The 27,598-nt window shown below is 30.8% G+C and overlaps 3 protein-coding genes and 1 non-coding gene across 4 annotated transcripts; all 4 read left to right on the top strand.

Moving 5' to 3' along the window:
* Positions 1-3,419: 3,419 nt before the first annotated feature.
* INS49_011333 lies at positions 3,420-3,492 on the top strand. The gene has a single exon. It is a non-coding gene; the product is annotated as a tRNA-Lys (tRNA).
* Positions 3,493-14,578: 11,086 nt separating this feature from the next.
* Positions 14,579-14,867, top strand: INS49_011332 (uncharacterized protein; the record flags this gene model as incomplete). Its single annotated transcript, XM_043172051.1, has 2 exons — positions 14,579-14,791; positions 14,859-14,867. The coding sequence occupies 2 exons, from the start codon at positions 14,579-14,581 to the stop codon at positions 14,865-14,867; spliced, it is 222 nt and encodes a 73-aa protein (XP_043023796.1).
* A 4,856-nt stretch (positions 14,868-19,723) lies between these two features.
* On the top strand, positions 19,724-21,225 carry INS49_011331 (uncharacterized protein; the record flags this gene model as incomplete). Its single annotated transcript, XM_043172050.1, has 3 exons — positions 19,724-19,729; positions 19,862-20,747; positions 20,807-21,225. The coding sequence occupies 3 exons, from the start codon at positions 19,724-19,726 to the stop codon at positions 21,223-21,225; spliced, it is 1,311 nt and encodes a 436-aa protein (XP_043023795.1).
* A 596-nt stretch (positions 21,226-21,821) lies between these two features.
* Positions 21,822-27,534, top strand: INS49_011330 (uncharacterized protein; the record flags this gene model as incomplete). The annotated part of the gene is made up of 8 exons (XM_043172049.1): positions 21,822-21,949; positions 23,985-24,069; positions 24,283-24,405; positions 24,469-24,519; positions 24,581-25,388; positions 25,440-25,946; positions 26,004-27,286; positions 27,358-27,534. 8 exons carry the CDS (start codon positions 21,822-21,824, stop codon positions 27,532-27,534), a joined length of 3,162 nt encoding a protein of 1,053 aa, XP_043023794.1.
* Positions 27,535-27,598: the final 64 nt, after the last annotated feature.

The raw sequence follows: 27,598 nt of genomic DNA, 5'->3' as shown, positions 1-27,598 counted from the left end.
AATAAAGCCTAAACCATAATATATCCTCCTTTTTTAAGTTTTTATAGCGAGCCTTAAAGGGTAGCTATATAATAAAAAATAAAGGATATTATAGTTTAATTATAAATTAAATATTGCTCTTTGCTTAGCTATTTAATTATACCTTAGCGCCTCTTAATTACGCTAAAGGTTTAGCTTATTATTTATAATTAATATACTTTAATCCTTATAATTTAATATACTAGCTAAAGCAAGTTAATAAAAAATAATTATTTAAGTATAAGTTAGCGGCTAAGTTAATAGCATTTTTATAATCCTTTAATGCAAGCCTTTTATATAAGCTTTCTTACTTAAAATCTTAGGATTATGAATTTATTATATAATTTACAATTAATTAATACTTAATTATAAATAATCCACTTTATTAATAGGAATTTCCTAAATTTTAAGTATTTTCATAAGGCTAAATTAGCTAGCATATAACTAATTTACTTTAAGTTTAAGCTAGCATTAAGCTAACATTACTTTTAAGCTTTACTTTATAAAAAAAATTTTATGCTCCCTTAAATAAACTCCTTTTCCTTATTAGCCTTAATTAATAAAAACTATATTCTTATTTTTTCATAGCAGTTAAAATAATTATGCTTATAATAGCTAAGTTAGCTATATATAAAATACTTAACTTTACTTATTAAGATCGCTATAATATTAATATTTATTGCTTTACCATTTTAAGGTTAAGTATTATTCTTTCTTATTATAATATTAAAAACGCCTTTATATTACTATAAGGTAAAGTAAAAGGCCTTAAATATATTTAGCTATTCCTTATAATTAAGCTAAGCTTTTATTATAAAGATTAAGCTATTAACTATTAATAATATTTTATATTTATTTAGCTAACTTTAAATCTTTACTATAAATTAATTAATTAAATTAAGTAAGAAATTTTATCATTCCCTTTTTATAGCGCTATTATAACATAATTAAGCTAAGCTTAACATACCTTTGCTTAAAAGGGTCCTTAAGTGCAAGATAAACCTTTTTTAAAAAGCTTTTTAACTATTTCTTAAATATCTTTATAAAATTAATATAAAGTAAAAAGTAATTATAAAAAGTTTTTAATTAATTAAATATATAAAAGAATTAAGCCTTTTTAATATTAATTACTTCCTTATTTATTATAAACTTAACTCTTATTTTTATTAATTAAGTTGCTAAGTATTTTTAAAATAAAAGTTTCTTTAAATAGGAAAGGGCTTAATAGGTTGCTATTATTCTTTTTAAGTCTTGCTATACTGGGTTTTATATAATTATATTATAAGTTTATAATGCAAAAGGACTTTAAATATATATTATAAGCTAGCCTTAGGTTGTTTATCATAAGGTGTTTAAATGGGGTTTATATTTAAAGTATAAAGGAAAAGGTTTACTCCCTGTTTATACTTGCGCTAAAGCCTATTCTTATAGGGCTAAAGCCTATTAATTAATTATAATAGGCAAAGCTTAAACCGTAATAAATACTTAAATTACTAGCTTATATTTAATAAGCATCCTTAATTAAATTTTATAATTTAATACTTATATATTAATTTTATATATATTTTTATTTACTAATTTAATTAATATTAAATAATTTCTTAATACTTAACTTCTTTCCTTTATTTAAATACCTTATTTACCAACCCCTATAACTCATCCTACCCATCCTTCCTTTATAATTAATTAATCTTTATTTAATTATAAAGATTAAGCATAATTAAGCTTAAGCTAAACTAAATTAAAGTATATTATAAGCTAAAGATTAAATAATAACATTATTAATCCAAGAATTAATTTAATCCTTATTTAACTTAAGCACTATAAGTAATAAAAGCATAAATTTATAAAATGCATTATAAATAAAATATTTATATAATAAAAGCAATAATTTACACTTTATTAATTAACGCAATTAAAATAATTTACTATATATAATTATTAAAACAACCTTTATTTATTAATTATGCACTTTAATAAAATAATTAACTTTCAACCCCTTAATAATAACCTAAGTTTTTTTATATACCTGCCTTTTATAAGCATTTAATATAATTAAATAAGCATACACCTTTAATTAATTTAATTAATTAATAAATCTAAACTTAGCAGCTTTAAGTTTAATTTAACTTCTTTTTCTTATATACTTTTTAAAAACATATATTAATTACTTAATTAAAGATTGCTAATATAATTATAAATATATTATAAGAAAATAGCAGCATTAAGCATAATAAGCATTATAAGCAATTAACATTAAAGCACTAATAAGCAAGGATTATATGCAGTAGCATATAACTACCCTTAAATAGTTTATAGCTAAAGAAAGGTTTTGCAACTTATAGCTGCAACCCTTTTTCCTTTTATATAGCCAATTTAAATATAACCAGTCTGCTATCAACCAACATATATTAACTCAACCAATATTAATCTTAATTAATATTTTAAAAGATTATATAATAATATATTTAAATAATATATTAATATTTTCTTTAAGCTTAAAAAGAAATTATATAAAAAAGGTATAAAAAGTTTTATATTATTTATAAAATATTAAATTGAATTTAAATTAAAATAAATATAAATTTATAATAAAAAAGGTAAAATATTTAAATTTTATTATTATAATTAAAATAAATATTTAAATAAATTTAAAAAAAATTAAAATAATTTAAAAAAAATTAAAATAATTTAAAAATAAAAAGTATTATAAATAATTTATAATATTTAAAACTTTATAAAGTTTATAAACTTTTATTATAATTTTATTAAAAACCTTTTTAAAGTTATTAATTTCTTTTCTTTATTTTATTATTAAAAATTTTTTTTTAATAAAACAATAAAAAAAATAAAGCTTTTTATTATTTTAAAGTAATATTTATAAAGGTATTAATTTTAATTACATAAAATTTAAACTTAAGTATAATAATAAAGATAAATTACTTAAAAATAGCTTTTAATATATATTTATTAATTTTTAAAAAAAGCCTTTTATTTAATTATTTATTATTTTATAAAGCTTTTTTTAATATAATAAAATTATATTATTTATAATAAAGAGTTATTAATAATAATTAAGGCTTTAAAAGTATAATTATTTATATTTTAAAATATATTTTATTTATTTATAATATTTATAAATTATAAAAGCTTTAAATGTTTTATTAACTTTTAATTTCTTTTAAAAAATAAACTTAATAAATTAAAACTTTATTCTTTTTTTATTATAATTTTTAATATTACTTAAAAATATAAATATAATATTTTAATATATTATTATAATAAAAATAAAATAAAATAATTTTAAAAGAAAATTATGTAATTAAAATATTTTAATTAATTTTAATAATAATTTTTAATACTTATATTATTAATATTTATAAAGCTATAATTATTTAATAGGCTGCGTGGCGCACTGGTTATGCGTTTAGCTTTTCTTTATAAAGAGCATAGGTTTAAACCCTGCCGCGGCCATTAAGATCTTTTTTAAGAATTTTCCCCTTAATTACGTTATAGCAAATCGCGGCCTATTTACCCATAACCCCCTTAGCTAAAAAAGGGGCTTATGCTTAAAGCCTTAAAAACTTTATTAAAGCTAATAAAAATAAGTACTTAAAGAAAGCCTTAAGCCCTTAAAATCTTAAGTTAATAATGCCTTAAAATATATTTTATAAAAAAGCCTTTTTATAAAGGGCCTTTAAAATTAATTAATAAATAAGCCTTATTATAAACCTTAATTAACTTTATTAAAAGCCTTATATTAATAAAGGCAGCTTTATAATTTTGCATTAAAATAATCGCAGCCCTTAATAAGAAAGTAATAACTCCTTATTAAGTAATTATAAGGGATTTACTTATAAAAAACGGCCCTTATTAAGATTAGGATCAAAAGAGAGAATTATTAAGAGAGAGGAGTAAAGAAGGGCTTTATAAATCTTAGGAAAGGTTAAGGGAGGAGCTCTTAATTAAAAGAATTAAAAGGCGTATTGGTTTTTATTTAGCTTTAAGGCATGGTTTTTTTAATATGGGTGAATTTATAAAGGGACTGCATGCTAATTGGCAAGCTTTATATATATATATATATATATATATTATAGCTTTACGTAAATAAAATATTATTATTATTATTATTATAATTATTTAATAAATTAATATTAATTATACTTTAAAATAAGAAAGTTTAATAAAACTTATAATATAAAATTTATTTTAAAGTAATTATATTAAATTAATAATAATTTCTTAAAAAAATTAAAATAATAATTTAAATTATTAATTATATTTTTAATATATATAATATACTTTAATTTTAAAATTAATTATAATTTTTAAATTAAGAATTATTTATTATATTAATATTATAATAAGCTTATAACTTTCTTATAATAAAATATTTAAAATAAAAAGAAACCTTTTAAGTTTTTTTATATAATTTTTATTAAAATAATATATTATAAATTATTTAATATTTTATTTAAAATTATAATATATATTATTAAATTTAACTTAATTAATAATTATAATAAAGCTTGCTTTATTTTTTTTTAAATTATTATTAATTTTAAATATTTATTAACTTTATAATAAATTTATTAATTTATAAAAGCAGCTTATATTATTTAATAATTATTATAAATTACTTTTTAAAATAAAGTTTCTTAAAAATAATATACTTTATAATTATAAAAAATTATATATAATATTTTATTACTTTATAATAATATTATTATAAGTTCCTTATATTTATTATTAATAATTAAAGCTTTAATTAAATAAAAATATTTTAAGCTTTTTTATATATTTAAATAAATATAAAATACTTTTTATTTACAATATATTATTTTAAAATAAATAATAATATAAAGTAAATAAATTAAAAAATATAAAAATACTTATATAATATTATTATTTTTTAATAAAATAATTAAATTAATTACTTTTTAATTTATTAAATAATATTAAATAATAAAAATTTAATAATAATTAATTAATAAGTAAATTTAATATATAAATATTTTTAAGTTTTTTAAATATAATAACATTTATAATTAATCTTAAAAGTTAAATAATTATATTTTTAAATTATTTTTAAATTAAAATAAATATTACTTAAGCTATTATTATTTTTATTTAATAATAATAAAAGCAAATAGCTAATAAATATTATTAAATAATAAAAAGGTTTTGCATTAATAATTAAGTATAATTATCTTTTAAATATTTTTAAATTACTTAATTAATAAAAAAGCTTAATTAACTATATTAAAAATATATTATAATAAATATCTTTATGCCTTAAATAATTATCTTAAATATATTAAATTAAGTATATTATAAAGAATTTATTACTTACTTAAATATTTATAAATATTTAATTAAGTATTATATTAATTTTAAATAAAACAAATAAAAGCTAAAATAAAAAGTATTTTATAAAGAAAATTTTAATAATTAAAAATATATTAAAGTATTTATAAAATAATTTCCTTAAAAAATAAGTTTATATTAAATAAAAAGGCTAAAATATATTAATATAAAAATCCTTTAAAAATTTATAAAGATTAATAATCCTTAACTTATTTAAAGTATAATAAGGAAATACCGCTATTTATAAAAAATTATTTATTTAAAATAATTATAAAATAAGCTTATATTAAGCTTAATAAGCTTATTTAAAAATATAATATAAAATAATAAAAATTATAAATAAAAATAAAATAAAGATAAGTAAAATCTTATAATGCTATTATAAGCTATTTAAATAAAACTATAAGGCAAGCCTTAAATATTTATTATATTTAAGCAAGGCATAATAATAATAAAATTTAAACTTATAACCTTATTTATATATAAACACTCCTAACTAATTAAAACTTATTATATACCTACTTAGCAAATAAATTAAATTCCCTTTTTATAAAAAACTAAATAATATATTAAATTAAAAGAAAACCAAGCTATATAGCTAATCTCTTACAAGGTAAAACCATACCAAGCATATTACGTTTTTAAAATTCCTTTATCATTATTTATTTAAGTAAGCATATTAAAAATATTTAATTATAAAACTAAAAATTATAAAGGCTAATAATAAAGCTATAATAACTTAATAATAATAAGAATTAAACTTATAAACTTTTTATTTAAAAATAAAGCTTTTAACTACTTAAACTTATTATAATTATAATAATAAGCTAAGTTAATTAATACTTATAATATAAAGTATTATAATTAAAGAAAAGCAAGTTCTTAAAATCCTTTTCCTTATCTTCTTACTCTTTTTCCTTAAATTTATTATAAGTATAATAGCAACTTAAACCATAGCTATATTACTTAATATTAAAAACTTAATTAATAAAGGCATTTAAAGCATTAATCATTATATTAAACTCCTTATAATAATAATCCTTAAATGCATTAAAGTATATTTAAAATTAAATTAATATAAATATAAGAAAAAGATAAGAAAAATATTTATATTAAGGGCATGTATATTATTAATATAACAATTAACCTTAACTTTTTAATTATTATTAAAAGTTATAAAAGCATTTATTATTTTTTAAATAAAGTAAATTAACTAATAATTATTAGCATTAGCATTATTAATATAATGTATAATTATATTAATATTAATAAGGAATAAAAATATATTAATAAGTTATAATAAGATTAAGGATATATTTTTAATAAGGTTAATAAGGGCATTAATTAAGGCTATATTATAAAAATAAGTATAGCTACTTAAGTAAATAGCAAAGGTAATAAAGGGTAGCTTTATTAATATAATATTTATAGTTTTATGGAAATTAATAATAATATAATTAAAAGCTAAGGTAAATATAGCTGCATTATTATAAGTAAGGGTAATAAACTTAACTTACTTAAAGATAAAAATATAGCCATTATTAATAATAATTACTTTCTTTAAATAATATTATGCATTTTATAATAATAATAAATTAATAAATATATATATATACTAAATATACTTATACTTATAATAATAATAATTAATATAAGATATATTATAATTATTAAGAATATAAATAAGCAGCTTATTAATTTTATAAAAAGTTATAATATATAATTTATAAAGAAAGAGTAGCTATTTAATAAGCTGCTAATCCCTATTATTAAAATTACTAAGCATTTAATATAATCTTATAGCATAATATTCTTATATTTAATTAATAATTATAATAAATTTATATTAAGGGAGAAATAAGTTAACCTTAAGGGTTATATTGCTAGGGCAATAAGGCAACTTATTATTATTATTATTATTAATAATAATAATTACATTAAAGCCGCCATGTTAATTACTAAAACCTATAATAAAAGCCATTTCTTATTCTTCTTTTTATATAATAAGAGGGAAGCGGATGTAAAGGAGGATATTAAGGGACTAAGAGGGTATTAACGGGCTAAGAAAAGGGTGCTTAATAGGTATAATATAAATAAAAAAGGGTGCGTTAAGAAACCGTTAAGGGATTAAGAGAGTATTAATACGTTAAAGCAATGGCTTTTTAATGAAAAAGGGTAGCCATAAGGAAAGCATAATAAATATAAGGAAGAATGGTTAAAGGATTGAATTGCAAGGAGATTAAGGGATTATATAGGTATTAATTATGCTAAAAAAGGCTTCCTAGCTAAAAGTAAAATAAAGCAAGGGGGTAATTAATGCAAATAAAGAAATAACTATAAGGGTAATAAGAAGGTTATGTAAAGGTAATAAAATAATATATATAATAAGTAACGTGGTTTATTATTAAGTGGCGGATATTATTAAGTAGCGGATTTTTCCAACTTTACCTAACTTTTATTAATTATAATATTATATTAAGGTAAATAAATTAATAAAAAGTTGGCATTAATTCATATTAATTATATTTAATTTCTTATTTTTAATTAATTTTATTAATTTAAAAGTATTAATATAAATATAATGTTAGTTTAAATTAATTAACTTTTAATAAGAAATATATATTTATTATTAATTAATGCTAATTATATTATTAAAAATATAGTTTATTATAAATTAATAAAATAGCTATATTTACATTAATTAATGTTAATTAAGCTAAATTTACTATAATATAATTAAAATTTAATTAATTAAACTCTTTTTTATTTTTTTTATAAGTTCTTATATTATGCTTAGTTTTATTATAGTTGCTATAGTGTTTTTTAATTAGTTTGCCATGAATTAACTTTTTTATCTTATTATTTATTTTATTAGCTAGCCGCTTTACTTTTTATTTTTTTTTAAATAAAAGCTTAAGATTCCTTAATTATAAGTATTTCTTTAAGTTATACTTAGGTTTTTTTGGCCCTTTAACGTTTAGCAAGTGCTATGTTAGCATCTTAAAGCGTATGGATTTGCTTGCTTATAAGAGTAATTAAATGTGCTATAGCTTATGCCTTCTTTATTATTTAGTTAATAGCCTTTATAATTAATATAGGGGAGCTTTCTTAATAAGTAAAGATCTTACTCTTAATAAAACTTAATTATTGGATAATTTATTAAGCATTTAATAATGTTTAAGACTCTTATTTTTAAGGAGAAATAGGGAGAGATTATATTAAGGTTTGCAAGTAAATATTAAGCTTAAAAATTATAAAATTAAGGTCTTAAGGAGAAATTTCAATTTTTTTAAATATAAATTTAATGTTTTTTATTATAAAAGTCTTATTATAAGCTGCTTTAAATGCAAGAAAAAACTTAAATTTAATAATATAATTAATAAAGGATTAAATAAAGAGATTAATTTTATTATTATATGCATGCTTTAAAGGTAAATATAATATAATATTTAATGGCTAAAGTAAGTAAAATAAATACAACGGCATATTAATAGTAATAATCTTATTATCCTTGCAATATTAATTAAACTTAATTAATATATAATTTTTATAGCTATTTATAATTAATATTTAATAATTAGCATTTTTTTAACTTAATATGCTTATTAAAATATTAAATTTATTTTAAATTAATTTTATTATTTATTTATTTATTAAAAATAAGCTTAATAACTTAATTATTTAAAAAACCTAACTTTATTGCTTAGCTAGCAAGGTAATAAGTACCTTAAATAATTATAAATAATAAGATTTATAACTTACTTGCATTAATATATTTAATAATAATTACTTATTTTTAATTATTAAGCTAAATTAATTTAGCTTTTTTATATTTATTAATATATATAATAATTATTAATAAGGTAATTATATTTATTATAAAGTTAATTTTATTAAAATTATAAAGGTTATTATTAATAATTTAATACTTAGCTATTATATTATAAAAAAGCTTAAATTAATTCTTAATAATCTTTAAATCTTTATAAAGGGTTCTTTAATAATTATAAGAATAATTAAACTTAATCTTAAGGCTTAGTTATATATTTATAAAGCGTTAAGCTTAATGCTTATTAATAAATTTAGCATTATATAATATTAATAAAAGGTTAGCTATATTTTTTATATTAAAAAGTTATAAAGGGAAGTTTTAAGTATTTTAATTAATAATGTATTAAATAAGCATTTGCTTTTTAATTAAGTTAAGTTTATATTATTTAATATGTAATTCTTTAAAATTATATTATTAATTTATTTTGCGGCATAAAGTTATTTTAAGGATATTAAAGATTTTAATAACTTAAGCTATAAATAAGGGTTTAACATAATTTTTTTTAAAGTATTAAATAGCTTAAATAGCTAAGAATATTTTTATTTTTTTTAAATAAAGGATATATATCTTTATTATTAATTTCTTATGCATTAAATATTTAAATAAGTAAATTAATGCAGGATTAATGCGAAAATTAAGGATATAATTAATATTAAAAACAGCTTATCTTATTAAAACCTTAATAATTTCTAATTATATTGCATTATCTTCAGCCCCTTTAAATTAATAAAATTAATTAAAAATAAGGAATTAAATATAATTAGCATTAATTAATGCTAACTTTTTATTAATTTATTTACCTTAATATAATATTATAGTTAATAAAAGTTAAGTAAAGTTGGAAAAATCCGTTACTTAGTAATATTCGCTACTTAGTGGTAAATTACGTTATATTATAATAATAATATAATATTAAAAAGAAAGAATTATAAAAAAGAGTGTAATTATAAGGAAGTTATCTTAAGTAGTAATAATAAATATAATGCAAGGGTAATAGCTATAATAAGCAATATTAATATATTAATAAAGGCATGTTATAGCTTAAGGCTGGCAATATATATAACTTATGCGCAATTATAATATATTAATAAAAAACTATATATATAGCAATAACGTTATTATATTATAATAGCTTATAATATATATAATATATACTTTATATTATATTATATTAAATATAATATATAAATATAATTAATATAAAAATAAAATAAATAATTATTGCTTTTAAGGCGAATAAATATAGCCTTAAGATAAATGTATAGTAAGGGTAAATATATAATTAATATAAGATTATAAGAGCCTTAGGTTTAATCCTTGTTATATGCAATATAAGAATGGAAAGGGGGCTATATAATAAGCTTAAGCTATTGCTTAAGCCGTAATACATACTTATGCTAAGCTTATATTATACTTAACCTTTTTATATAATGGGGCATATACTTAAAAGATAGATTTAAAGTTAGGCCCTTTTAAAGCCTAACTTACTTCTTAAATATTGCAATTTATAACTCTTTTTAAGTACCTTCTAGCAAACGCTTAAGGCCAACCCATAACATATGTAATGGGCTTGGGCTATTGCCCAAGCCTTATATAGTGTGGCTAGATAATTCAAGGGAGCTTGAATTATTACGTACCTTTTGGCTTAGTTAAAAGGTTGCTGCTTTGCAGCTTATGGGAAAAGGCGCTAGCCAGCCTGCAGCCTGTGACGGTACGGCTTTATATACTGCTTGGAATAACCAATCCCAGATTGGTTATTATGGTCTTTTGGCTGGGAGGTGTAATTTGCAAGCAGTAATTATATATACCCTTTTAATAACCAATTTAACGGCTAGGGTTTAAGCCCCTTAGTTGAAAAACTGCATGTAAAGATGGGTGGGAATTAAACTGGTTGCAGTATTATAAAGGGCCGTTTATATAATAACTTAATTAAACTAGAAACTAAATGCCATTTTATATAAGTTTTCAGGCCTCTTATAAAGCGTGTATTGGCTTTAAACCATAGCTTAGTCCCTAATGGCAGTCTTAAAGCTTTATAAAAGGGCCTTAGGGGGGGTTATGACGGTACGGCTTTATATACTGCTTAGAATAACCAATCCCAGATTGGTTATTATGGTTTTTTGGCCGGGAGGTGTAATTTGCAAGCAGTAATTACATATACCCTTTCACAGCCCCTTTAGGGCCAAGCCCATAATAAATAATCCAAGCTTTAGGGTTAAGAGTTTGAGTTATGGTCTTACCTAATCATAAAGAAGATCTCTGGCTTGAAAAGGCAATATTGCAGGTAAGCCTTGGGGGTAATTATATTATTATATTAAGGGGGTCTTGGGGGAAGGGGCTATATAATGGGCTTGGGTTATTACTTAAGCCTTATATAATATGGCTAAATAATTTAAGGGAGTTTGGATTATTATGTACCTTTTGGCTTAGTTAAAAGGTTGCTGCTTTATAACTTATAAGAGAAGGTGCTAGCTAGCTTGCAGCTTTTTTAACGCCGAGCTTATAATAAATAAAAAAGTTATTATTATAAAGATTTTATTATATATAACTTATTAAAATATTTATTAAATAAATAATTAAATATTTTATTAATATTCTTTATATAAAGGTTATAAATTATAATTTTAAGTTAATATATTTATAATAAGTTAAATTAATTAAAGTTTAAATAAGCATTTTATTAATTATATTTATAAGTTTTTATAATAAATATTATAAGAAATAAATTAATAAAATAAAAAGGTAATATTAAAGTAAATAATATTTAATAAAGTAAGTTAATAATAATTATTTAAAAATTATAATTATAAAAAAAATTATTAATTTCCTTAAGCTTTAAAAGTTAAAAGTTTCTTTTTATTATTAAATTTATTTATATTAATTAAATGTATTTATGACTTATATTTACTTATAATATAACATTATATTAACTTTAATAATTATAATAATTATAAGCTTTATTTATTAATTAAATAAAGTTTTATTAAGTTTTATTAAATTTTAAAAAAAGTTAAAAATAAATTTATTTTTAATAAAGTTTTATATATAATAAATATATATTTCTTAAATAATAATAAATATATATATAAATATTATAAAAAATATTATTTAATTTACTTAATTTTTATAATATTTATTTAAAAGGTTTAATAATATAAAAAGCCTTAAGGAAGTAATTATTATTATATAATGCTTATTAATAAAGAAGATATAATTTTTAAGTTAAAAAAATCCTTATAAAATTATCTTTTTTATTTTATTAATTTATAATACTTATAATTATTAATTAATATTAATAAATTTCTTATATATATAATAATTATATAAGAAAGCAATTATTTATTAATATTATTTTATTTAAGTTTTAAGAGGCTACGTGCCCCATAGGGGATAACTAAAGTAGCTGGGCAGAGGCGAGGGTTGTGCTTGCCAACACTGGTGGTCGTAAACTTTGAGGAAGAGCGTGAACCTGATTCCTGAAACAGGAGGGAGGTTTTAATAATCGGCCTACTCATTACTTCGGCTTAAGGCAATTGCATCAGATCTCCAGCCAACATCAGGTGTATCGCCAGAGGAAACGTATTAGATGATGTGTTAGACATCAATTTTATCGCCTTACATTTCCGCAAACTGTGACGTGGGACGCCTCACAGCTGGCATTCGTTGAGTTCAACAGTCTATTCCCCAGGCCGGTTTGGATGAAGGCGTCTAACGCACAGGGACAGAGGCGTGATGAGCTGTCCACTCGCCCGCCACTGTCTGGTGTGCTTCATTTAAAACATGATAATTGTATCTTCATATAATCCACGCCTCCGGTTCCGGACTTCACACAGGATATTTGAAAAATACCCAAGCAACCAATGGCGCCGCATCCAATCCACTGGTAGAGAACACTTACGAAGTAGTTGTTTGGGTGGCCACATTGAATTAAGGAAGACAGCTTAGAACCCGAGGTACTCACCTCTCCGCCTCTCTTCCTCCCTCCATCTGTCTTTCTCCGCCCCTCCCCCTTTCTTTTCTTTTCTTAGAATTAAATCTTGTTAAAAAAAAGAATGCCGGCACAGAAGCAACTGAGAACGGAGAAAGGAAACAGTCCGTCGCAGACCCGGATTTAGAAGCAGCAGAAACACCCTCATTCCCTCAGGAGTCCTCACGAGGCTTTCTTGGTACCATCGGCGATCGACCCGGACATCGCGGTCTCGGCAAGCTGATGGAAACGTAAAAAGGACACCACTGCCCAGCAACAGGTGGGTAATCCATGTGATTGTGCGCGTTCTTACGCCTGAAGACTCGCGTCGTCCTCCAGCATCTGGTGAATCATTTGAGTCATATCTAGACCATCTCGCATGAAGTGAGGCCACTCCCACAGTGAGGAAGTGTGGATCTGCTGGGGATTTAGCTTTAGAAGCAGCGGCGATGTGCAAGTCCTGGCATGATCTCGACCTGGCAAGAGTCGTGCTTCAGCACCGAGGAGCTGGAAGAGATCCACCACCTGTCATACACAAAACACGGACTGAATTTCCCCAGATTAAAGGTGGGGAGGAAGCCTCGCGCATATGATGTGGGTATATGCATGCCGAGTATTCCGCCAGCTGGGAGGCGGTGTCCGACGGCCGACTGATCGACTGCTCCGCCGCCGGGCTGTGGGGTTGGGCTGAGTCCTACCGGTACCCGGCGGTGCCGGCAGCAAGTACCTCACGACGGCTTGGCCACAAGCCTGTCGTCAGCTCATTGTTGATGGAGAGGGCTGGAATGCTCAGTCTCGCAGTTTTGCTACACTGAAACGGCAACCCGAAAATTACGAGTACCTGTGTAACACAGATGAATTTTGCTACAAAACAACTCACTACAACTAGAATCACTAACGGGTAAGTGCTCAAGCTAGGTTATGGGTCCATTTTCTTTTTTTGGAATCATCCCCATTGTCTGGAATTCCATCGAACATAGGGCTAGATTTAAGGTTCACTTTACAGTTCTTCTTGGTATACAGAGATGGCGAAGACAGCGGTGATCACAATACAACTTGACTCGAATGCTTGGCATCGACTATGCAACACACAACTCGGACACACCACAACACCAGAACTGAGTAAGATCTTCGAGTCAAGCACCGTGTGCCCAGCTGTCGTCAGCATCACCAGCAAGAGTCGGACTCACCGTGTCTCCCGACTGTTCGACTATATTCAGGGCCGTCACCAAGACCAGTACTCAAGAGCGATGGCGATGAAAAAGTATATAAGCAGCGGGATGAGTGCTGTTGAAGTTGGAATTTTTTCATCATCATCATCACACTCCAACAACTCCAACACTTCACACACACGATCATTTCATACAAACACCAACAACCAACACTCTTTCAAGATGCAGTTCCTCGCTATCGTCTCTCTGGCCCTCGCTGGCCTTGCCTCCGCCGCTTCCATCCCCGAGAAGCGTGCTTCCACCCCTGAGGGCTGCGCCAGAGCCTACTACAACGATGGCTCTGACGGCTCTACTGGCGGTTGGGGATGCATTGGAAGCGAGACCTGGGGCAACTGCGAGAGCTACTACTGGAAGGAGTCTCCTCCTTTCTGGTCTGTAAGTAAATCGGCTGTCTACCGTTTCTTGCTAGGAAGAGATTATTAACAATTCCTTTCTCGATCAGTGCAACTAGATCCGCCCTATCACCAGGAATGGACACCTTGGATTCGACGATGCGCAACATCATTGCTCATTCCCTGCGCTATTACCATTCTTAAAGCAGACTCAGCTCTGTTTGAGCAATGGGGACAACTTGGCTACTATTTGTGAGGGAATTGGGGCAGTCTTGGGCGCATACATTGATTCCTAACGGGCATCACTTCATTTGTATCATATAAACGGAGTCTCTTCGTTGGTTGTCAATAGTGATCGTGTCAACTCGATGGAAAATATTTTGTGTATCCTTCTCACCCAGAATCAAATTTTACTATACACAAAGCCAGAGCTATAATTATCTCGCTCTTTGTTACTGGCACTAGTGGCTTGAAATACCACCTTGCCGGCGTGCTTGTAATTATGTCTGGCTGTTTACATAGAGCAAGAGTTAACCGCAATATGTTTATTACTGCACTTAGCCATGCCTCGTCTGCAAACAAGGCACAAAGCATACTATACAAGACAAAGTGTTGGCAAGTACAACCCTCGCCCCTAAATGGCTACTTTAATTATTCCTTATAAGGCACATAACCTTTTAAAACTTAATTAAAATAATATTAATAAATAATTACTTCCTTATATAATTAATAATTATAAGTATTATAAATTAAAAGGTAAAAAAAATAATTTTATAATAATTTTCTTAATTTAAAAATAAATTCTTTTTATTAATAAGTATTATATAATAATAATTACTTTATTAAGCTTTTTTATATTATTAAATTCTTAAATAAATATTATAAAAATTAAATAAATAAATTAATATTCTTTATAATATTTATATATATATTTATTATTATTTAAAAAATATATATTTATTATATATAAACTTTATTAAAAATAAATTTATTTTTAACTTTTTTTTAAAATTTAATAAAACTTAATAAAATTTTATTTTATTAATAAATAAAGCTTATAATTATTAAAATTATTAAAATTAATATAATGCTATATTATAAGTAAATATAAGTTATAAATATATTTAATTAATATAAATAAATTTAATAATAAAAGGAAACTTTTAACTTTTAAAGCTTAAGGAAATTAATAATTTTTTTATAATTAAAATTTTTAAATTATTATTATTAATTTACTTTATTATTATTTCTTTATTTCTTTAATTTTATTTTTTATTACTTTTATTATAAAAACTTATAAATATAATTAATAATATTAAAAAGCTATTAACTTTAATTAAAAAAAATATATAATTAATAAAGTGCTTATTTAAACTTTAATTAACTTAATATATTATAAATATATTAACTTAAAATTATAATTTATAATTTTTATATAAAAAGTATTAATAAAATATTTAATTATTTATATAATTATAAGCATGTTATAAGGAAATAATAATATTAAGTATAATAAATATTATAAATAATTAATATTAAAGTATTAATAAATAAGAATTATATATTATAATATATAATTATTTTTAAATAATTTATAATTAAAGAAATATTTTATAATTTATAATTATAACCTTTATTTTATATAATTAATTTAAATTTAATTAATTTATTATTAATAAATATATATTAATTTAATTAATATTAATTAATAAATATTTATAAATAATTATTAATAATAAAATAAATAAGTTATAAATTTATATTATTATTAATTAAATAATAATTATTAATAATAAAAACTATTTTAATTAAATTATAATATTTATATTAAATAATTAATATTAATATTATAAAGATATTATAAGCTAGCTTTATGCTTTTAAAGTTATAAATTCTTAAATAAGGTTAATATTTAAAATATAAAAAAAGAAGTTTATTTTTTATTTATATTTATATTAAAGTTTATTTTTATAAAATTAAAGCTTATTAATTAATTATAATAAGCAAAGCTTAAATTATAATATTACATTATATTTTTCTTTAAAGCATATATATAGCAATAAAATTAATTTCTTTATTTAAGCTTTAATTAATTATATTATTAAGTTTAAATTCTTTCTTATATTTAAGGCAGCTTATAATAAAACCTTTATAGTAAAAAATATTAAGTTTATATTTAAAAGAGCTAAAATTTCTTTTTAAAACCTTAGCTTTATAATTTTTAAGCTTAATATTCGCTTATAAGTTTTAATATAATTTTTCCTTATTTCTCCTTAAAAATAAAAGTTTTAAATATTATTTAATACTTAATAAATTATTTAATAATTAAGTTTTATTAAGAGCAAGATTTTTACTTATTAAGAAAGCTCCCTTATATTAATTATAAAGGCTGTTAATTAAATAATAAAGAATATATAAATAATAATAAATAAGATTATTTTTTAAAAAAATTAAGTTTATATTTTTAAGGATATTAATATAGCACTTATTAAATATTAAAGGGTTAAAAATACTTAAGTATAGCTTAAAAAGCATTTATAATTAAGGAATTTTAAGCTTTTATTTAAGAGAAATAAAAGGCAAAATAATTAATTAATAAAATAAGTAATAATGCTAAGGAAGTAATTTATAGTAAATTAATAAAATAATAATATAATAATTATAATAAAACTAAATATAATATAAAAATTTATAAAAAAGATAGAGAAAAGTTTAATAAATTAAATTTTAATTATATTATAATAAATTTAACTTAATTAATATTAATTAATATAAATATATTTATTTTATTAATTTATAATAAATTATGTTTTTAATAATATAATTTGCATTAATTAATATTAAATGCATATTTCTTATTAAAAGTTAATTAATTTAAATTAATAAAATTAATTAAAAATAAAAAGTTTAAAGTAATTAATATTAATTAATATTAACTTTTATTAATTTCTTTATATTAAATAAATATTATAGTTAATAAAAGTTAATAAATATTATAAAAATTAGCTATAATATAATATTAATTATAATATAATAAATTATATTATTATAAAAAGCATTAAAAAAATAAAATGCTTATTAAGCTTAATTTTTAAGGAATTATTAAAATTAATAAGTTAAAAGTTATAATTATAGCTTAAGTTAAAATATTTTTTCTTAATAATAAAATAATAATTATTATTATTTAAATTGTTAATAATTTTTAATATTAAAATAAAAATAAATATTTTTTAATAATATAATTAAAAAGCTATATATTTATAATAAAAATATTAAAACGTTTAAGGTAAAATTATATAATATTTTTAATAATAAGAATTATTAAGATAATTATTATTTTAAATATAAAATTATTATAATTTTTATAATAAATAATTTAATAAAAACTTTAATTTTAAATGTCTTTTATATATATTAAATTAAAAAAATTAAGTTAATAAAAAGTTAAATTATTATATTAACTTAAATTTAAAACTTTTTATATTAAATTATTAATAAATATATATAAACTATATATATATAAAAATTTATTATAAAATATATATATTATTTATAAAGTTTAAATAAAAAATAATTATTAAATTAATTAAAAAATATTAAAAAGTAAAAAAAGAATTAATAAATAAAATAATAACTTATAATGCTTAACTTTAAATAAATAAATAATAATTAAAAAAAATAAGTTAAAATAATATTAAATTTAATTTAATAATAAAAAGAAAAATTAAATTAATTTTAATAATATTTATATTATAAAAATATATAATAAAAATAAATATAAGTTAAAAAGTTTAATATTAACTTTATAAGCATTAATTTTCTTTATAAAGAAAAAAGTTAAAATTAAAACTCTTTTAAAGAAATTAATAAGTTTTATAAAAAATAACTTTTAAAGTTTAATATTATTAATAATAATAAAATAATAATTATAAATAATAAATATAATATTTAAGATTTAAAAAATAATAATTAAAAATTATATAAATTTACTTTAAAATTATTTTATAATAATTTATAATTTTAAGCTGCTTTAATAATATTTTATAATAATAAATATTATATGTATTTATTAAAAAAAGAAAATTATAAGTATTAATAAATATAACCCTTACCTTTAAATAGCTACTTTAATTATTCCTTATAAGGCACATAACCTTTTAAAACTTAACTAGAATAATACTAATAAACGATTGCTTCTCCATATGATTATCATACGTACGAGAGACCTACCAACACAAAGTGTCCGTCCAAATTATCTAAGTCTCAAGTCACCGGTGTTGCTCTGGTACGCTATTCAGCAGTTGGCTTGAGATCCGATTATTTCGGGGCTAATTCTTGCATATCCTGACCTTACCTAAGTATGCAGTTTCCAACTGGACCAGAAATTGAAAATGAGCCAAGATCCACGATCCTGGCTTCGGCTGTCTGCTCTCTGAAGGTTCGCGCAACTTTCTTCAATCAGGCCGAACACTTGACCCTGGCCAGGTTCATCAGACAAGTGAGAGTCTGGCCCAACAAACATGACCTCATTTTTCCAGAACCGGCGTCTTGAAACCGAAGGCAAAATTCCAAACCCTTTGAGATAATTGCATGGAGCTTTATTGCATAAGTAGTGGTGTATGCAAGTTCGCCCTTTAGCATTCATTACGGTGCCTATCTGCCAACGTACCCACCTAGGGAGGTGTCTGTGTGTTCGTACATAGAAGCACGTGCCCCACTTCGATGCATTTGATCACTACCCTGCCACGATGGCAGGTACCCAGGTACCTTAGGTACCGACTAGCCCGTTTACCCCCCAAAGCGGTCGTAGGTCTGACGCAGCCAGGCAGCTCCTCCCAATGGTTATGTACGCACCCTTCATGGATTCGCAAACATCCTCTCAAACTACGTTTCCAGATCACCCTCACCTAGCAACTAACTGACCAATTTGCCGCCATAGCATCCGTTTCATTTCATTGCGCCATCTCGGTTCAAGATGTCGGTAAGCATCGTCCCCTGGCTCATCTCCGAAGCATGAGCAGAAGCCGGGACTCAAACACCAGACGAAGCTCGGTTCATGCGCCTACCCACTCCTAATCAAAGCCATCTTGACTGACAACTTTTCCAACTCCAGGACAAGGTACCAGAATCACCCACCACAGTCAAGCCACTGGACTATTCCGACGACGAAGACGTTCAAGAATCAGGCATCATCAACATGGACGACGGCACCACCAAACCGAACCCCGCGCCAGGGGCGGCCACAGGCGCATCCGCGGAGGCCTCAACTGGCACCTCGGCCCCCACGAACCCATCGACAACTGCTTCTCAGGAGGTGCCTCCCCCGAAGCCCCCTCGACCAGTGACCGAGCAGCAGAAGAATGAGGCCATCCTCAAGGAGGCATTTCCCAGCATCGACGCCGCTGTCATCAAGGCGGTGCTGATCGCAAGCCGGGGACAAGTCGACCCAGCATTTAATGCGCTGCTGGGCATGAGCGACCCGGATGCTATTCAGCACGACGCAGAAGAGCAGCCTCCACCGCAGCCTCCGCGTCCACAAAATGCCCAGTCTCAGCTCGAGGCAGACGAGGCCTATGCCCGACAGTTGGCGCAACACTACGAGAGTCAAAGTGCCGCATACGAAGCCCGGACCGCCAACAGAGGCCCGGGAAACCCGCCTCGCCGGCGCCAGCAGACCGGCCTGAATCCGAACGAACTACACGATGACAGGGATCACAGCTTCATTGATGATGACCTCCCAGTCATACAGGAGCAGCTCAAAAAGGGCTTCCAGGAGACGCAGACCAAGGTGAACACCTGGTTCCAGGGTATCAAGAAGAAGTTTGACGAGCAATTTGATGAGAACGAAGCTTCGTCCCACCAGCAGGGCGGCCGTGGTCCCTTCGCGGGGCGGGGCAGTGGGGAGTCATCGAGGAGGAGCAGGGACTATGAGCGGTATGATGCCGATCCAGAGTTGCTCAGCGACGACTTTGCCGGGATGAAGTTCCACAGTGACGGCAGTAAGTATAAATTCGAAATCACTCACCGGACCAATACCTTATGCTGACATGTAGCTCAGCACCTGCCGGCCGTCAGCAGACGCGGAACCCCAACCTGTTCAAGCCGCCACCACCCTCATTGTCCCCAAAGCCACATGATGGTCGAAAGGTGTCCTTCAAGGACGGCGTCGAGGACATCGATCTCTACAGCACCTCCCCCAAGAATGCGGCCAAGGACTCGTCCTCTGCAGCTTCTGGCGGCAAATCCAGCAAGTGGCAGCCACTGTCCTCGGTCGAGCCGAGCCCCATCGCGGAGAACGACCCCTTCAGTCTTGGCGACAGTGATGATGACAAAGACGCTAAGGATAAGCCAGACAAGGCCGGCATCAAACTGGAGGATACGGAGGACTCGGAGGAAAGGCTTAGGAAAGCTGCCGCAGAGGCGATGGCAGATAGTCTGGTCGATGACAAGGCCAAAAAGGAAGACGTGAAAAAGTAAATCAGCTCACGGGCCTACCAAATCCCTGAGCAGCCCGTCGCTGGCACTGGACCATGGGTTTTGAAACGTCGTCAGGATAAGTCTCGCGGCGCACAGAAGAGCGCTTTCCTTGGTTTGAGCGCCGTTGAGGTTGCGCATACTGGGTGGACGTGAAGCACCAAGACGTCATGTCTCTTATTATTCGGATATCCCTAGAAACATAAGCCTTGATTCCCCCAAGAGAATTTCTCCAAATGACGTTGCAGTGCAGGAGGCACAAACATGCCGCCATCCTGCGCAAGGTTAATTTTCCGGAATTGAGGCTGTAAGCATGGATGAGAGTTCCGTTCGCGAGAACATGAATCCCATCTTCTCATCTCGATAGACTATCCCAGAGAGGTAGGAGATTATCACACAGGAGGGAGGATGATATCTTGCAGGAAACAGGAGTTTATACCACTGGTTGTTATCCAACGGGATATTATCAAACAGGAGGTCATCCAGCAGGAGGTTTCCCAATGCAATATTACCCCAGTGGAGGCTACGCCTTGCCATTCTTGGATTTTTGAAGTCTCTGGCAAGGCGCATTCGGGTGACAGGTGTGAGACGTGCCAAAGATGGTCGTTTCCGAGGTCATCATGATGACATGCTCAGAAGCCCTATTTAACCATGAAAATTCCCGGTTTGACGAGCGCGTCAAGCGCATCGCAATTCGGGATGGCGAGTGGCTCGAGGTGGTCGTCTGGTACGGGGCAGAGCGGACTAGGTCTTGACGGAGCAACTCAGACTCGACTCCCCACTTTGGCGGTCCAGGGTTACGGGGGTAGTCCGGAAACAGCCTGGAGCGCTGGGCGCACGTTCCTCGATGGCCGGGCGTGATTGGACGGCCCCTACCGGACTTGATGATCCCAAGGGACGAAGAAAGAGCCTCAAGTAAGGCACGATACTGGGAATGGGTGTGTTCGGCGGGAAAGAATTGAGTAACCCGGAGCTGTCGCTGCTTCGCATTGGGATCGCAGTACCTGTCAACGTGCCTCGTGCCTCGTGGACCTCGGGAACGCGCCCACTCTTGGGCACAACGCACCAGGTCGGTGTCCCGTGCCCTCTTCCACTCTGACTCGGGCTTTCCGTACCTACACACAGCAGATACACCTGCCGATGTTGGAATACCTCGACCACACCACGTTCCAAAGAAGAGCAAATCATTGTGAGCACACCCTTCCAACTCATCTGTCCTACGGTCCTGCCTGAGAGAACAAGCTCTTTGGGATATTCAACCACGGCTCGTGATCGACCGGTTGGGCTGTTTCGAGGTACATCATCAACTCACCGTCACCTTCAAGTTTTGATGTTCAATTTAGACCGCACAAGCTGTGATTGTCAACCCAATCAAGACTGATCGACTTGGGACTTCACTATCAGACAGGTCTCTGGAACCAAAACGCTGTCAAATCTACTGCAAGATCTGCATAGCGCCCACCCCCTTCCCGTTCACACAGAACGTCTGCAGGCGGCTCGTCTAAAGCTACCCTACCTCCTGGGGACTTGTAGCTTACCTGCACCCATACAACTACTCACCTTCAGTCACCTGGCTCACCAACGCCATCTCAGCAGCAGGTGAAGCCCGGCGTACGCCCGTCGAGGGTTCCAGTCCGCGGCTGTTCCGTCTCCTTCAACCCCCAGCTTCACCCAACCCAAAGGGGCAATTCCGCGACACGCCAGCCCAGTTACATTCGACTGGCCCGTCACATCACTCACTGGCTTACTTGTTTACTGCCCGGCTGAGTAAGTCTATTTCTGTTCCTACTTTCTTGTCTTGCGTGGGGGTTCGTCACTCTTGTAGCCTCTGCGAGAAAGTACGTGTCGGGCCCTCTTTCCCAAACAACTTTCCGATACCCTCCTGCTTTTCATGAGTAAGAGTCATGATTGCGTTTTCTATTGTGACCCAGACTATTTTCCATGTACAAGTTCACCCCTTCCCTCGTCCGGAGGTACATTCGACCAACAGAGTGGTGTAGTGGTCACACATGGCGTGGTCCTCCTGCAGGACTTTTCTGCTGCGGACCCTCACTTTAGCCTTGACAGCCGCTCCACTGTCTTTGGAATTTCAAGATATTTGAGCGGCGGATGCTCCCGCTCTATGAGGCAATAGAAGAAAAAGGCCTGCGGGTCTCGTCTGACCTGCAACCCAGGAACTTCAGGAACTGTCTCTGATATCCTCCTTGCCAGGTTCCACAGAAACTACGTTACTTCTCCCCACTAGGAGGAGACTCCGCGCAGCAGTTGAAGCCATACTCCGTCCTTCGTGCTGGGCCCTATTGGTACTGCAATTCCGATTGGCAAGGAGGAAGCCCAACACCGGACGGCTCATCTCCACCTGCTTGTCGGAAGGGTCTCGGGTCCCCATCCGCGCGGAAGCAAGTCCAAACAAGTCGCACAGTCCAGAGCCGGCTTGTCCATCCTCAGAGAGAGTCACTGATCAAATCAGACGTCACACCTGCATGGGCTGTTCAAGAGGGGCCGGTGGCTGATACGTCCTTGATCTTTTCCGACCCATCATTGTCTGAGACTGTCCGAGTCGATAAAACAACGGCCGGTTTCCATACTTGATTGAATCTTTGCGTCACAGCTTGTGGCCTCCCCAGGTCGGCGGCTTCAAATTCGCACTATGTGAGTCACCCCTGACTCCATGGCCGTGGCCCAAGTCTCTGCGCTCTACTCAGCTTGTGGCTTGTGCTGCTGCTGTGCGTCCATGTCAGCTTTTGCTGATCCTCCAGCAGGAAGTTTGGCAAGCAGATCCAGAAGCGCCAGCTTGAAGTCCCTGAGTATGCTGCCAATTTTGTCAACTACAAAGCACTAAAAAAGGTGTGTCTTGCCTCCAGGGCCTCCCCTCCGACCGCCCACTCTCCGCTCTGGGACCCCGTCCGCTCTGAAATAGAAAGGGTACCACAAAAATTCTCTAGAACAGCAAGCGAGGAGTACACTGGAACCACAGAAGCCGTGTTTCCCACGGGCCACACCGTCGCGCGAGTAGGAAGTTTGGGCGAGAGACTTTTCGCTAACTGCATTCCCATATAGCTCATTAAAAAGCTTTCCGCAACTCCGACGCTCCAGGCCCAGAATGACCACCTTCACTCCGCCGCTACAATAGATTCACAGGCCGCTTTGCAGGCGAACAAAGCGACGTTCTTCTTCCAGCTGGTATGATGGCCTCTCGGAAGCGCGAAAATGAGCCTGAACGCACCGATGCTAAATGTGGACCAGGAAAGAGAGCTGGAGAAAGTCAACGCCTTTTATCTTCAAAAAGAGGCAGAGGTAAAGTCCCGATGTAGCCGCCACTGGATTCCTGATGGATAATCTGACGTGCAATCTGTAGCTCAAAATCCGGCTCAAGACCCTCTTGGATAAGAAAAAGGTACTCCAGTCACGCCATGGCATATCAAGACGGTCAGCCAAGTTTACAACCCTTCAAGAGGGTTTCCAACAATTTGCGAACGACCTCAACAAGTTGCAGCAATTCGTCGACATAAATGGGACGGCGTTTTCCAAGATCTTGAAGAAATGGGACAAGACTTCCAAGTCCAAGACGAAGGAGCTCTATCTCTCCAGGGCTGTTGAGGTTCAGCCCTTCTTCAACCCGACTGTCATCAGTGAGCTCTCTGACCAGGTCACAACGAGCCTGCAGGAGCTCGGTGCATGGGCAGACGGGGACCACGTCAGCTTTGAAGGGCAAGGACGACCAGACCACATCGTGAGCAGCCATCATCTCCTGGGTACCGAAGAGGGAGATGCAGACACCATCCTCCTCGAGACGGTCCTCTCGGGGAACCTCGATTCTTTGAGAGACCTCCTAGGGCGTATGAGAGAAGCAGTGGAGCCCAACTCAACAATGGATCTGTCTTTGATGGAGAGGATCACCAGAACCTTCCTTGCGTCCATCAATGAAGCTCCACAGGAATCTCTCCAGCTCCTGCTTGACACAGGCTTGGTGGACATCCAGTCCGAAGACGACATCAATGAGCGGAATTGCTTGCACCAAGCAACGATCTACGGCAATTACTTTGTCTTGAACCTCGCACTGGAAAAAGGCGTTGCCGTCAATCGAACGGACGTCTACGGTCGGGTGCCGTTGCATTATGCCAGTATGCATGGCCGGTTGGACATGATTGATGCACTCTTGGCTGGTAAGAAGGGCCCTTTTCTCGCCTTACATTCATTTGCTGACCTAGACACAGTTGACGCCGACACCATCAATCTTATCGACCATGACAATTTCCGACCGTTGGTACATGCCATCATACACAACAACTTGGACTGCGTACAGATGCTTGTGGAGAAAGGGGCCCGGCTGAATTCCATCTCAGAGACCGACCATGCCCCTCTAAACCTGGCATGCAAACATGGTTCGTATGCCATCGTGGAGCTTCTCCTCACCAAAGGCGCTCAAATCCTACCCGATGCCGAAGGTCTGTATCCCCAGCACCTTGTGGCCAGATCTGCCAGGAATCCCGAGCTGCTGAGCCTACTGAAGCACTTCGGGGCTGACCTCGATCAAATCGACAAGCTGTATGGATGGACGCCACTCGTACATGCTGCTAGCGAAGGAAACGTCCCTTGCTTGCGAGCACTTCTGGATGAAGGGGTTGACGCAAATATCCTTGACGAGAAAGACCTTTCAGCGCTTTATTATGCAGCGTGGGAGGGTCATCTCGAGTGCATGAATTTGCTGATATCCCTTCAAGGTACACCGAGCCAGGAACCGAGCCCCAGGACGACACAAGTATTGCCGCCCTCATTAGGCCCAATGGCACAGACCCAGGAGCCCGAAAGCATGTCACTCGATCCAGATGGAATCCCAGACCTCGAATTACCGCCACCCATCATCCCACTGCGTAGATATGGCCACAATTTCCTGGATACCAAGACCGTCGTACAGATCAACTTTGGTGCAGATGCTGAACAACCTCTCGTGTTCTTCCACGATGGCAAATACCCCGCCGCTCGGTTGACCATCTCGTCCAAGGCTTCCGACTTCATTCCTAAGAATATAATCCTCCCCTTCACAGAAGATACCCGTCTTGTTTCTTTCCAGGTCGACAATCTCGATGCTTTCACGTTGGATTTTGACGTGTTTCCGACGTACGGAGCTAAAGTCATTGCGAAGACGGTGGCTTTGCCCAACACCTTCCGCGCCTCATTGAGCAGTTCCGGCAGCTGCTGCCTTCCCCTGTTTGATCCCAGACTTCGCGCGATCGGTCAAATCAGCTTCAACACGCAGGTTATCAAGCCTTTCCAAGGCAAGCCCCTGGAAATCACCGACTTCGAGACATATTGGAAGGCAACCAGGCAGTTTGATCGCCATATCAGCAGCTTTGTTACCGGGTCGAGTCTTGTTGGTAATTTCGTGAGACTCTATGTGCAGCAGACAAAGGATGGCGTTGCAGTTCTGTGGCCCACACGGACAGTGGACATGGGCACAGAAGGTATGGCCGTTCCTCTGTCATGGGTAACCCACGCACAGTTCGAGCAGATGGCACGAATTTCACCTTCGAGAAAGGCCCTCGCAACAGGAATCCTCCATCAACAGACTGAGCTTCAGGAAATCCACCGCCTCTTCGCATCAGCGGGACTCACCCTCACTGAGGCCCTCGACATGCTACCCTCCAGCGTGAACTTCAACCTGCATTTCATCTACCAGATAGCAGAGGATCACGCCCACCCGCAACCCCATGAGTCAAACAGCCGCGGCTTGAACAACTTTGTTGACTCGGTGCTGGGAATCGTGTTCGACCACGCGCGTGTGCAGCGTGCACAGTCCCAACAGAGTGGAGGCAGTACGGCCGTCCGGACCGTCGTGTTCAGCTCGTACAGCCCTAGCGTCTGCACCGCGCTCAACTGGAAGCAGCCTAACTTCCCCGTGTTCATGTGTAATGACCTCGGCCGCGAAGAAGTCTCGATGGCGCCCCCGCAGATGATCGCCGCGGCCGTGAACCATGGCCGTAGATCCAGCTCGATCAAGGAGGTGGTCAGGACGGCCCAGGGCAACAACTTTATGGGGTTGGTGGTAGCTTCAAGGCTTCTGGTACGTCATATCAAATCCCCTTTTGGCACCCGCGATCACCGGACGTGTGCCCGTACTAATTATAATGGCAGAAAATGGTGCCGTCGCTTGTGGACGCCATCAAGGCCCAAGGACTCGCCCTTGTGGTCGACAAGTCTTCCGAGGCTGGACCACTCTCTAACCCTCCGCCTGAAAAGCTGCCACCAGGTGTCGATGGCGTTTTCAAATACACTGGTGTGCTGAGATTCACCGATTCGATAGATATGTAATAGCTTGTTACGAGGTTTTGCATTTCCGAAAAGAAAAGAGAACCCTAGATTACGACCGGAAATG

The sequence above is a fragment of the Diaporthe citri genome (genome assembly GCF_014595645.1).
Source record: "Diaporthe citri strain NFHF-8-4 chromosome Unknown scaffold_5, whole genome shotgun sequence".
In the NCBI taxonomy this organism is placed as follows: domain Eukaryota; kingdom Fungi; phylum Ascomycota; class Sordariomycetes; order Diaporthales; family Diaporthaceae; genus Diaporthe; species Diaporthe citri.
Note: the sequence above shows the minus strand (reverse complement) of the source record. Positions and strands in the feature narration are given on the sequence as shown.